General features: G+C 38.3%; 1 protein-coding gene across 1 annotated transcript in view; it reads right to left on the reverse strand.

Annotated features, from left to right (window-relative positions):
- The window catches only part of SLC30A7 (solute carrier family 30 member 7), a 35,505-nt gene extending 21,927 nt beyond the window's left edge, over positions 1 to 13,578 (reverse strand). The window contains exons 1-7 of the mRNA XM_058178739.1: positions 13,348 to 13,578; positions 12,446 to 12,547; positions 8,587 to 8,700; positions 6,927 to 7,014; positions 5,890 to 6,016; positions 4,531 to 4,674; positions 1,391 to 1,441 (exon numbers count right to left, since the gene is read on the reverse strand). Coding sequence (XP_058034722.1) covers positions 1,391 to 1,441; positions 4,531 to 4,674; positions 5,890 to 6,016; positions 6,927 to 7,014; positions 8,587 to 8,700; positions 12,446 to 12,547; positions 13,348 to 13,427 — 706 coding nt within the window. The 5' untranslated portion in view covers positions 13,428 to 13,578. The remainder of the gene's footprint in view (positions 1 to 1,390; positions 1,442 to 4,530; positions 4,675 to 5,889; positions 6,017 to 6,926; positions 7,015 to 8,586; positions 8,701 to 12,445; positions 12,548 to 13,347) is intronic.
- Between the last annotated feature and the right edge of the window lie 64 nt (positions 13,579 to 13,642).

The raw sequence follows: 13,642 nt of genomic DNA on the forward strand, positions 1-13,642 counted from the left end.
TGATAGGACAAGAGAATGGTTTAAAGAAGGATGTTTCACTGAATCTACACAAGAAAATTGCCTGAGGCTTTAACATTCAAAGGGGAAATACAATGACAAACCAAGAGAATAACCTGGTAATTTTCTCCTACTCAGTTTACAAAAGAGGCTTGTAAAATATTTAAAGAAATCTGTGTCATGGGACAAAGAAGAAATGAAAAGAAATCAAATCCCATGACAGTATTAGAATTAATGAAAGGTTAAGCTTGCTAAAAGTTGGTTTATAAAGTTGGTGTATTTGATCAAGGTTAAAACAAGTCATGTTGTTACCACTGACAATCTTTTATAGACCTCCTGCTGACATCAGGACTGAAAATTTGAACTTTTATGGATTTGTTTAGATTAGAGATGAAAAATGGAAACAAAGAGGTTGTTTAAGTTTTCTTAGGTTGTAGTTTGCATTACATTTCACTATTCTTAATGAAATTTATATAAGGAGAGAGAGAGAGAGAGAGGGAGATTGTAAAGTGATAATTTAAATGCAATATAGAAAGTTACAGAAAGAAAGTCATTTATATCAACTTTGATTATAAGCTTAATTATTCCACTGACTTTTTCAATTGTTCCAATGACTTTGTAGTTAAAATATTGTTAACAAACAGAACCTGAAACAAGGGTGAATGTGCTAGAAAATCAGAAGTACAAATCAGAACTTGCCTGCTTGTTAGGGGTGTGAAAGATTCACTGCATTACAATTAGAAAAAAGTTCTGGTTCTACAAAAATTTCAAAAGTTGCACTGCAATATACTTAGGCATTAAAATAATTGTACTTTTCCTAAGACTGTAAAATATTTGTGGTGCTAAATAAAAGAAGTACCGGTAAGTTTAATAGAACCTTTGTGAGTTTCCGCCAGGTTCTTTCCGATTACCTTATTTATCTTTTTCTACTTGAAAGGTTACTCAAAGTATCTCAAAGTTTGGTAGCATTTATTAATGTATTTTCAAAAACAAGTCTATATTCTAAAAAAATCCATTATTATTTTTAGGAAGAAAAGAACAACTAATTTAATTTACTGCTTTGATAGAATTTAGTAGGATTCTGAAAGACAGACAACGCCAACTTGCAAATATATGAACATTAGCTTGGAACAGAAAAAACTGCATAGTTTTTTCTGTTCCAAGCTAGAAAAAAGAGAAGAACAGAACAGAAGAGAACAGAAGAGAACTCGTTCTGTTCCAAGAACAGAAAAAACTTCATTTAATTCATTGATAGAATTAAAAAAGAAATAAATATGTTATTAATCTCAAAAAGTAATCTTATTTGATGTGTGGCATTAGATTTTTCTACAAATGCATACTATACTTTTGTTTCACATTAGCCTAAATTTAACACAATGTATCTATATCATACCTTCTAAAATCTGTTTGCTGGATCCTGCAGCCATCTCAATGGGTTGATCATCTGTAAAAATGGTACAAAGAAAAAAGACGTTTATCCTTTCATTTATTCTTGAGCTTTTGCTCAAGAAATCATATTATATACTTCAAGTACAGCTTCCAGATCTTCCTAGCCAAAAGAAACCAGGAAGCGCTTAAGTTAAAAATTAAAGTAAATTCTTCAAAACACAAGAAATTTCCAAACACTTTTATATAGGATAAAAAAGCAGAGAAAGTGAGACACAATGTAGTCTCAACCATGCAAAGAGGCTTATTGTCTAATAAACAGACTACAGAAACAGGATTTCTAAGTAGTGAATAAGTCTGGGTAGATTTTCAATTCACATTAAAGAATCAGTAAGTCTAGTTGCAAAGGACCACATCTTTTTCCAGGAACAAAGGTCTACCAGGGGAGGCTTCAGTTTTAGCTAAATCGATTTAGGAAAATTAAGCAGTCGCTTTAATGAATCACACTCAGCTGTGGTGCTCATCCTTCTGTGCATTTGAAAGCATCTTTTTCTAATCAGATGAAAAGTACTGTAAAGTCACATGTGTCCAATACCCAAGTACAGTCAATCACTACTAGACCAACAATCAAGAAGCCAAATTACATATACAGGATACTGTATATTAATGAAAATTAATATGACAGGAACATTAACATCAACAATTCAGGAAAGATTTATCTTATGATATTACAAAGATTCATAGTGCTTATAAGCTACACTATTAATATCTCGGTATATCAGTAGGTTCCCAAGTACAATTCAGTGTGTTAGTTTTAACCCCCAAAGCCCCTTATGGCTTTGCCCCAGGCAATCTCCTTCAAACAGTCTTCTCTATTCAGTCTTCTCAACTCAACAGGGATAAGGGTTTCCCCACCACATATGAAATCTGGGAATGGCTTGTCCCCAGATGCTCAATGCATTTTTTTTACTAGTCTTTATGTATCTTTTAATCAATAGCTATCACATGGCCTTCAGACACTGGCTGAGTGCATGGTTTTATAAGCATTTTATCAGTTTTCTAAATTATCTTATGGCTATTTTGATTCTGCTATAGCAAACTACCAGCAGTTTTCTCCGAGTAAATAAATAAATAATTTTCTTTAAAAACAGAATGATGTAGAAAGAACTATTGAACTTCCACATAACAACGGTTTTTTGTTTGTTTGTTTAGTTCAGGGATAGTCAACCTTTTTATACCTACCACCCACTTTTGTAATTCTGTTAGTAGTAAAATTTTCTAACCGCCCACCGGTTCCACAGTAATGCGCCGTGTATCGTCGTCTGCCCATGCCTCTCACGCATCGTGGATTGGGTTTGTGGGGGGGGGGTCCGCTTACCAGCTCTGCTTGTCTGTTACAGCTGGGTGGTGTGGGGGGAGATGCGCGAGCTATTCTGGGATGAGGCTCTTTGGTTTGCAGTCGCACTATAGCGCCATTTAGTTTCACTTACGTAACGTGAATTAAACTTATGCGCAGGTGATACAAATAGTATATTTTCAGAAATTTAAATTGTCATGAGGAATTTTATGAAAACCTAATGAAAATGTTTTCAAATAATGCTATGAATTTTTTTAAAAAGTCAATTAAATTAAAAAAAAGGTAAGTGCTTCAGTATCGGACAAAACCCCTACCACCCACCATGAAAGCTGGAACGTCCACTAGTGGGCAGTAGGGACCAGGTTGACTACCACTGGTTTAGTTATACAGAGGGAAGACGCTCTGCATATGTGAAACTGTCCAACATTCTCCTTTCTCTAATAAATGCATTAAATTTACTTGCCAAAATGTAATAAACAGCCCAATTAGCGTAATCTTCCTTCAGGGTAGAAAGATACTACCATAGCTATTACTCTCAACACAATCCTAAACAATCCCATAAAAAATTAGCTAAGTGACAGTACATAGTTAAACTTATTGAATAAATTCATGGAAATTCAATCCCAAGTTTAGACTCTTTAACTATTATAGCATTCATACTGACCACGAAGCACCTGCTTTTCATGGTTTAAAGCAGAAGAATGACCATTCTCTCCTCTGCATTTATTACCTCTCTACACTAAAATTCCCTGGTTCTTTTAAAAATGTGTCTAAAAGCATCCTGTATCTTAAAGAAAGTAAAAACAAGTGTAATTGTAATTACCACCTTTCATACGTTTTTATGTAGACTTGTACACTGCCCGAAGTTGGTCTGTGAGGGAGATGGGCAGTTTTAAATATGATATATAAATACATACGGCACAGCATCGTATAGCCCAGTGGTAGTCAACCTGGTTCCTATCGCCCACTAGTGGGCGTTCCAGCTTTCATGGTGGGTGGTAGGGGTTTTGTCCGATACTGAAGCACTTTCCTTTTTTTTAATTTAATTTACTTTTAAAAAATTTTCATAGCATTATTTTAAAACACTTTCATTAGGTTTTCATAAAATTCCCCGTGACAATTTAAATTTCTGAAAATATACTATTTGTATCACCCGTGCATAAGTTTAGTTCACATTACGTAAGTGAAACTAAATGGCGCTCTAATGCGACCGCAAACAAAGGACCCTCGTCCCAGAATAGCTCGCGCATCTCCCCCCACTCCACCCAGCTGTAACAGACAAGCAGAGCTGGTAGCCGGCGCCCCCACCCAAACCCAATCCACGATGCGCGAGAGGCATGCGCAGACGACCCTACACTTTATAAATCACCATTACTGTGGAACTGGTGGGCGGTTAGAAAATTTTACTACTAACAGATACAAAAGTGGGTGGTAGGTATAAAAAGGTTGACTACCCCTGGTATAGCCAAATGGAAGTATATGCACATATCACAATATCTGTTGAGCAAACATATGATGCATGATGTAGATTGACCCTTTTCCAGTAACTGAGGCAAGACCAAAAGTTTCCTTACTATTTTCTTTCCAATCATTATTATTACATTACATGATGTACATAATATTACATTATTAAATTGATTAGCAAGCCAAAGATAAGATTCAACAATTTACACATCATCTTTGTTACTGGAAGATTTCAGCATCTTTTCATTATATCTGTAGAGGTATCCCATTTTGAAGACACATAGCATACAGAGGTGCAAGCCTGCTGCACATTCCCACATACCCACCATGGCAATAATCGTGGGAATGTCCATGCTCATGCCCGTGGGAGTGGCTATGTCCATGTCCATGCTTGGAATCGTGACTGTGGCCATGTCCTCCATGACCGTGGCTGAGACCCCCATTAAAAAGTGAATGGCTGTGTTCATGTCCTGCAGAAAGAAATTGATGGATGTTATTTATCGTAATACATATTAAGATACTGGATTCAATTAAGGTTACAAAAAGGTTATATGTTAAGAGTGTAGCAGAAAGAGCCAAATAAGATTCTAGTGTCCATGAAAGTAGATGCTTCCTTTAAAGCAGGGGTCTCCAACCTTGGCAACTTTAAACCTGGCGGACTTCAACTCCCAGAATTCCTCAGCCAGCTTTGCTGGCTGAGGAATTCTGTATGTTGAAGTCTGCCAGGCTTAAAATTGCCAAGGTTGGAGACCTCTGCTTTAAAAGAGGTAATGTGCTGCACTTAAAGGGACTGCAAAATTTGCATTGGAACAATTTACCTGCATTTGTGAATTTTATTTATTTATTTGCACTGTTGTTATGCTATCCCAAGCTACGTAATAGTTCGGGGGGGGGGGGGGGGAATGTAATTATTTTTATGTGATGAATTAATGAATCACAACAGCTATTTTAGAAGCCCTGATTTTTCTTCCTTGCTGGAAAGGATGTCTTTAAGATGGCGTCGGCATTTGTCAGTTTCATCAATATTTATATTAAATGTATATTAAAATGAATATTAAAAAATGTCTGCAGACCAGTGTAGTGTCCTGACTGTGAAGTGCCTTTGTTTAACTGAAATTAATTAATGCACTAACACAGTTTGAGTGTAATTACATTGTATCAGTAAGCTATCTTGGTTTCATTTATTACTTTTGAAGCATCAGCTGAACTAGACTGTTATAGACAGATACAATGGGAAACTGGTTTATTTAGTCAGAATACAGAATACAGTCAACATGCGAGAGATACATGGAAAGAAATGGGGGGGGGGTGGAGAGAGACACGGCTTTATTCTGAGTTTATCTATAACCTGAAGCACACCACACAGTTCAAATCAAAAAGTTTATATTTCTATGTCAATTACTCCTTCATTATTGCAAACTATATTTTTTTTTTCACTTTAAGCACCACAATTCTTCTGCAAAAGATTGTATATTTCTAAGACAAAATTATTTGATCAAACAAAAAGTGTTACTTGTTCAAATGACATCATAGCATCAATTTTAAGCTTCTTTTCTGTTTTGACTAAATTAAAGAGATGTGACTGTTTGCGTGCCCTTTAACCAAGGGACACAACAAAGAGATTCTGAGGCTTCTGGGGGACAAGTCAACGATACAACAAATGGGTAATGGGTAATACTTCCTACCAGAACCATGGGAATGGCCATGTCCGCCATGTTGAAACACAAAGATTCCTATCAGATTTACAAGGAAGCCAAGTATGGAAACAGGAAGGAGTCTTTCATGATGCACATCAGGAGGCTCAAGTGCTCTCTGTAACAGAAAAACAAACTGTTTCAGTGAAACTCAAACACTTGACATTGGAACACAAATCATTCCAGGAAACAGGTTGATGGGAGATGGCTTTTAATTGGCACTAAACATGCCCAAGATGAAAAGGTAACTAATAATTCTAGATACTGCTGGCTATATGTAAGGTTCAGAAAACTTACTGCCTATAAATACCAGTTACAGACAGCAGTTGAATGAAGAAGCCCTATGCTTTCATGTTCAGGTTCTTAAGCCATTTGATTAGCTACAGAACAAGATACGTATTGGAATAAATGGATATTTTTATCTGATCCAAAAGCGATTTTTCCAGATAAACTATACTATAATACTATCTGTGACATAATTTTTATACAAATCACTGCACATCAGAATGTGCAGAATGATGGGAAAAATTTCAGAAGTGTTGTAATGTTAAGTGAACATAATAAAATTTACATCTAGTGTAATCAAAAGGACTATACTTTTACATATATTTTTAAAGTCTTGAAGATTTGAGAATGTCAGATTTTCAACATTGGTATGGAAAAAATGATGGGATAATATTCCCTGAAGAATTAGGGTTGGTATGGAAGGCTACCAGCTTCCGCACAGTTACTACTAAGTAAATCTCACTGAATTTCATGTCAATTCTTTCTGCAAGATATTTTTAAATTGTCAGATCCTGAAGACATTTTGATTCATTTCCTATCCTAAATAACTAGGTAAGACTTATTTATCTATTGAACTTATACTCTGCCACAATCAAGTGATTCTCTTTTACATTATCTGGGCTGCATTTAGCAATAACTTCATCCCAGTGAGCATAACTGGATTTAAAAATAAAAACTCACTTGCTGTGCAAAAATCTCTTCCTTCAACAGAGGAAAATATTTTAACCATCTTCAAAACATACCTCAACCCCTTCAGAGAAAATGAAGAAAGCGGTGAAGATCAAAAATAGACCGTTTACAAAACCAGCTAATACTTCTGCTCGAACATACCTAGGATGAAAAAAAGCACATAATTTCATTCTAGATTAATGCAAATCCACAACTAATTTCATGTCTTACCACTATTCTGGCTAATACAGAAGATTCTATGCTAATCTGGCTAATACTACGTAGCTATGTTTGATCAGTTATCCAAATAAGTAGAATATAAAGAGGTAAAAGGTGGGGCTCTTATCACTAAAGAATACATAGTTAATTCCCCCCCCCAACCTTAGCCTTGAAATACAGTACTTCAACTATTTCAATTCTTCCTCATTCCATTTAACTTACATCTTATATTACAGCAAGGGATTGGTTGAATATGTTAAAAAAAAAAGAAGTCAACAGGTGGACATTCAATGGTTTCACTCTTATCTCCCATATACCACCTTCAGCAGTAAAAGTACAGTGCACACCTTTACTTTATACCAAAATTGACAGCTATACCTTTAGCATAGAACTCAACAGAAGGGAAGATCAGCGCCTATAGTAGATCTCTTGATGATGTGATGTAAATATCAAGGACTACTGGCATCCTACTATTGAACATCAATTATGAAGCTCATCACTTTATCATTATATTGAGAAAATAATTGTTGGGGACTAAAACAATGAATGGATTTTTATGTGGGAAGATTGCATCCGCAATTTACCTTTGATACTCAAACAAATTTCTGAGCTCGGAATTTTTAAATTCAAAGTGTATTATGTTGTGTGCTTAAGTGTATTATTTTTTGCGCATGATTCAGACACTGATGACAAACCATGTAATACTGACGACTACAAAAAGGGGAAAGGAGAGAAATATATACTGTGTGTGTGTTTGTGTGTGTGTGTGTATGTGAGAGAGAGAGAGACAGACAGACAGACAAACACCCATCTGTCTCTCCCTATCATATCTATGCCCTTGTGGCCTCTTTGTACTCTGACCCCTAAAAGGAAAGTTGAAGTCAATGCATGGATGAAAGGAGAAAAATTCTGTAGCCTAAAGAGAAGTGCTATTATATAACACTAGATGAAGGACAATAGCAGCTACAAAGGGGATCCTGTTGCTCCCACACAGAGTAGAAAGTGACAATCCCACATAGAAGAAAAGCCATAAAGAATGGGAACCAGAAGGATTCATCTATTTGCAGGAAGATTATGGAAGTTTCAAACTTTAGGAGCTCACCCAAAGGTTTTCTGGGTTTAGAAAATATGCTGGCAACAGCATTAAGTAACAGTTGATTAGTTTGGCAGATTAGTTTTTCATTAGCCAAATTCCACAATACAGTTTATAGGCTGATTCCATTAATCAGTCTAGTACAAATTTAACTACCGGTACATTGTTATTACTATCAAGAAAAAGACTACTCAAGGCAAGTATTGGAGATTGGGCTCCTCTCTTGCAATAATTTAGTGAAATATGGTATATTTTTTATTAGCCAAATTCCACAATAAATATTTATAGGCTGATTCCATTAACCATGCTAGTACAAATCCCAGACTGCTTTATCAGCATATAATAAAATTACATGTTCTTTTCCAATTATTGTCAACAAGTGACTGTTTCAACAAATAGCTTTTCAGAACTTGAACACTTACCCATAGGAAAAAGCATCATTAGATCTCCACTTTGAAATGACTGAAGCTGCAAGCCCAGCTAACAGAGCAGTACAATCAAAAAACATGTGAAATGAATCCGATATTAAACCTAGACTGGGAATATAAAGATTTAAAAAATCAATTAAGTACAGACAGTTATAGAAAGTAAAATATATTAGAACACTTTTTAAAAAAAGATACTGATAGTTTTAAAAAAAACCTGGTAGTAATAGTGACAATATCCCCTTGGACCTGTATTTACTTAAGTTGTTATTCACCCAAATCTCTCACAATACATACACAACACACTAAAAAAGTGCAGTCCATTCAAGACCAATTGAATGGATAATTGAATTTATCAATAAATACAAGTTTAGTTTAATTTAAAAAATAAATACCAAACAGTACCATTCCATAACTTTGTTAACAAGGTCACCAATGCAAATGATGCTATACCTCACAGTTTCTTGAAAGATGAGACAAGATTTGTTTGGGCTGGAACTATTATTCACACCAAATATAAATACATACATATATATCCTCTTGATAGATTTTCCCTTCATTTCAAAGTGCAGTTTTCATTTTGACTTCTTACAATGAACAACGTTATCAAGAGTTACTAACAAATCCTCAAATTTAAAGCTGGATTAAAAAAAGGAATAATACCTTTCATTAGGCTCATTACATAAACTTATCTGAGTCAAATGGAATTAATCAGAATCCGTTCTGAGACATTGACGGAATGCATTCTTAGTCAACACAAAGCTGCCCCAATATCTTGCATTAGGTTTGGAGTTCTTTCCTTCCCAAATTTCCACCCATGAAGCAAAGAAGGTATCGACTGGAGGAAGAGCTTTCTTTGCCAAGGAACATTAATTATGGAACAGTTTCACCATGAATGCTTTCCCCTTCTTGACCATTTTTCCAGGTACTTTAAAGTTGATGTAGTTCAATTTTAAACCTTTCTGACACAAGTACCTTCCATCCAACAATCCAATCGAGCTAAAATCCATGCCAGAAGTCTGATATAAATACCAAATTACGAAGTAACCTAGTTCAAATGCTCTCCAGAATTTAATAGAAATACACAATTTAAATGTCACCTTTCCCTGTCCATCAATTTACCAATTGTTTAAACTTAATCCAACCCTCTCTAGTGATTATTTAGGTTGGATAGCCAAGAAAAAAAGAGTATTTATTAAGAAGATATTACTTCATTCAATACTAGAATGGAAGGCTACACCTTCCATTCTAGTTTGGAATTCAGGACCACCATTTAAGGTGGTCAGTTAGAACCAATATCAGGATAAACAAACTTGGTTACTGCTTTTGTGTGCAGAGGTTTATTTTTTCAGTCTTTACGGAACCGTAGTACTCTGGGTATCATAGTACTCTGGGACAATTTTCATCTTCATTGTTTCTAAGTCTGAAGGAAGCCAAACTGTTTAGTACAGTCATGAAACCTCACATTTATCTAGGGCAGGCCAAAGTGCTGAAGGTTTAGAATATCACAGGGAATAAAGACCAGTCTATTAAAAGAGAATGCATATTCATTAAATTTCAACTGTATATGTCCTAACAGTTATCCAGACCTTTCCCTAGCATCTTATACTAAGACATACCATCATAACAGATACATGCTCAAATGAAGAAACTCATTTGCAAAATGAATTACGTTACTCATTTGTGTAATGTAGTACATATACCAGCCAAACCAGCAAAATGGATGAATACTGAATTTCTAATGTAATTTACTACATATGATGATTAAACTATCCATTCAATCATGTCTAATTTTCAACAATTGTACCGACCAGTTCTTTCCACATTTTCTGATTGGGTATGACTTATTTCAAGTGTGTTATTTTACATATTTTATTTTACATATACTGTTTCCTATTTTATGGAGTGACAATTTCTAGAAATTACAGTAAGAGACTACATTTAGAGGGTCATGGATTGCTTATCCCTGCTCTCCCTAATATTCTTGGCATACAACAAAGGGTATACAATATAGTATTACTGCACAGATGCCTAAATAGTGAAGCTACTCTGCCTCCTTATTGTGATAATTATATATTTTGAGAGGGAGGCTCACAGAAACAGGTCTTAGCATAGAAGAAATTAAAAAGAACCTATGCATAAGCATCTGTGGAAAGTGGAGATGATCATCATTGCAATGCAAGCTGCTACCCTTTTCTACAGGTGCTGTAACATCAAACACACAAAGGGGATCTTGCATCATGCCCCACAATACCAATTTTATTATTTTAATAAATTCAGTGGATTCTGCAGAACCCTTTGTGTCGTGATTTCTCTCAAACTACTGCCTTTGTCAGTTTGGGGATATGAAACTGAGACAACTAAATGGGTGACAGGACAATACATGATTGCGCAATTTTAGTTTTAAACTGAACCAAAGATGCAAAAAGACTCCCCTCTTCCCCAAAATAAGATATGGCTTCTACAGCAGCACACAAGTTCCAGCCACCAGCAACTACAATTAATTTATGTAAAAATCAATACCTGTGAGGGGGGGGGAGAATAAAAAACCTATACATTCAGCGAGATTAGTTCAACAACTTAATAAACGCTGTGCAAATGGCATCACAATTAGACCTTTTATGGAGTAATTATATTTTACTAAAGAAGAGCCGTTCCTTACTAAACCTGTTTAGACACCTCAACAGTTCTAAACCATAGCTGGACAAGTTAAAGAATAACAAATGACAATCCCTTAGGAGTAATTGTTTCATCAACTCCTGTCTCTTAAAAAAAAAGAACTGGGTCAGCAACCATCATCTAAATATGGCAGAGAGGACATGATATTGGAGTGAGACTGCAGAATTTTCCCATTAGTACATTAAGGCAATCTGTGTGATCTGCCCAAACCCTTCTGGTTTTCATTTCTGCAGATTAAAAAAAAATTGGCTTCTACTAACTAACTGGTATTTAAAAGTAAAGGAGGAAAACAGCCATGATCAGGTCTCAAGGAGCTGCCCAAACCTTTCTGGTTTTCACCTTGCAGATAAAAACAAAATTGGCTTCTAACTAACTAACTGGTATTTAAAAGTAAAGGGGAAAAACAGCCATGATCAGGTCTCAAGGAGCTGCCCAAACCTTTCTGGTTTTCACCTTGCAGATTAAAAAAAACAACTGGCTTCTAACTAAGTAACTGGTATCTAAAAGTAAAGGGGAAAAACAGCCATGATCAGGTCTCAAGGAGCTGCCCAAACCTTTCTGGTTTTCACCTTGCAGATAAAAACAAATTGGGCTTCTAACTAAGTAACTGGTATCTAAAAGTAAAGGGGAAAATAGCCATGATCAGGTCTCAAGGAGCTGCCCAAACCTTTCTGGTTTTCACCTTGCAGATTAAAAAAAACAACTGGCTTCTAACTAACTAACTGGTATTTAAAAGTAAAGGGGAAAAACAGCCATGATCAGGTCTCAAGGAGCTGCCCAAACCTTTCTGGTTTTCACCTTGCAGATAAAAACAAAATTGGCTTCTAACTAAGTAACTGGTATCTAAAAGTAAAGGGGAAAATAGCCATGATCAGGTCTCAAGGAGCTGCCCAAACCTTTCTGGTTTTCACCTTGCAGATAAAAACAAATTGGGCTTCTAACTAAGTAACTGGTATTTAAAAGTAAAGGGGAAAAACAGCCATGATCAGGTCTCAAGTAAACCGAGACTACCCTTTCCCAAAAGCCAATGGCGCTCCTCTCCAGAGCCGGCCATCCCCTTCGGCCCCTGCCAGAGGGAGACGTGGCAGCACCAGCAGCGCCGAACTTGACTTTCCCGGGAGAAGCGCCGCCCTCCCGGCTCTTTCCTCCTCCCCCCTCCGCCTCCCCTCTTTTGTACCTGTTGCTCCAGATGCCGTACAGCAGCTCCACGAAGGCGAAGGAGAGGTTGAGGCAGAGGAAGAAGAAGAGGTTGCGCGACGTCTTGTCCGAGAGGATCGACCTGGAAACAGGGACCGGGAGAGGGTCAAGCCACGAGGCCGGACCCGGCTTTATGCAAAGCCCAGCAAGGCCTCGCAGGGAAGCGGGAGGAGGAGGAGGAGGAGGAAGTGGACGGACCCGTCGTCCCCCCTCCCTCCCTCCCACGCCTGATCGGCCTTAACGACAGTCGCAAACCGCACACTCAACACACCTTAGCTCCGATTTCCACGCAGAAAACACGTCCTGGCCAGCCAAGTCCCGAACCGGCTCCCCCCACCTCCGCTAAGCCCCCCTCGCCCGATCTAGAGGCCCCTTCTCTCTCTCTCTCTCTCTCTACTGCATTCCCACCGTGCAAGCTCGGACCCCCCTCCTTTTGCCAGCTGGGGGCGATGGGAGTTGGAGTCCACGCCAAAACAGGAGACCGATGCTGCCAAAGGCAACCTCGCGGGCTCCTCCTTTCCCGGCCAGCCGGCCGATCCATTTTAGAGGAACCGAGAGATCTTCGTCCTCTCCAAAACCGGCTGCCCGGGAGATCCGGCTCCCACCTTTGCAAGCCCCGCAGCTGAGTCCGCTTTCAACATCCAGCCCACCCCGAGGAGGCTCCTTCGGTTCCTCCCCGTAGTAGTCCAAGCCAGGCATCTCCCGGCCTCCGGCTGAGCACAAGGGGGATCCCAGCTGCCCCATTTTCTCCCATTCTCTGCCGCCTGTTCAGCTCCCAGATCCCCGACACCCCAGCGGGCTCCCGGATCCCTGACACTCCGGGCTTTTCCCGGCAGACCGGGCGATGTATCTTCCCCCACCCCGCAAACAACTCGCCCTTACCTGAACCATCCCGAGACCTTTCGGAGCAAATGGAGCTTGGGAGGTTTGTACTCGTCGTCCTTGATGGACAAAGGCAGCATCTTTCCCAACGGCGGAGACGGAAACCGGGGCCTCGCCTGGCGTGAAGGGACGGGGGGGGGGCAGAAAGCAGCGACGCCCCCAACTCTCGCTTGTCTGCCAGGCAGCCCCCGCCTGCAAGGCAAGAGCCGGCCTCTCTCTCTCTCTCTGAGCACCGACTTCCGGCACAGCCGGAGCCAAGCGTCGCTACTGAGCTTGCGCAGTAGAAGTGGTGGTG

The sequence above is a fragment of the Ahaetulla prasina genome, chromosome 3, assembly GCF_028640845.1.
Source record: "Ahaetulla prasina isolate Xishuangbanna chromosome 3, ASM2864084v1, whole genome shotgun sequence".
In the NCBI taxonomy this organism is placed as follows: domain Eukaryota; kingdom Metazoa; phylum Chordata; class Lepidosauria; order Squamata; family Colubridae; genus Ahaetulla; species Ahaetulla prasina.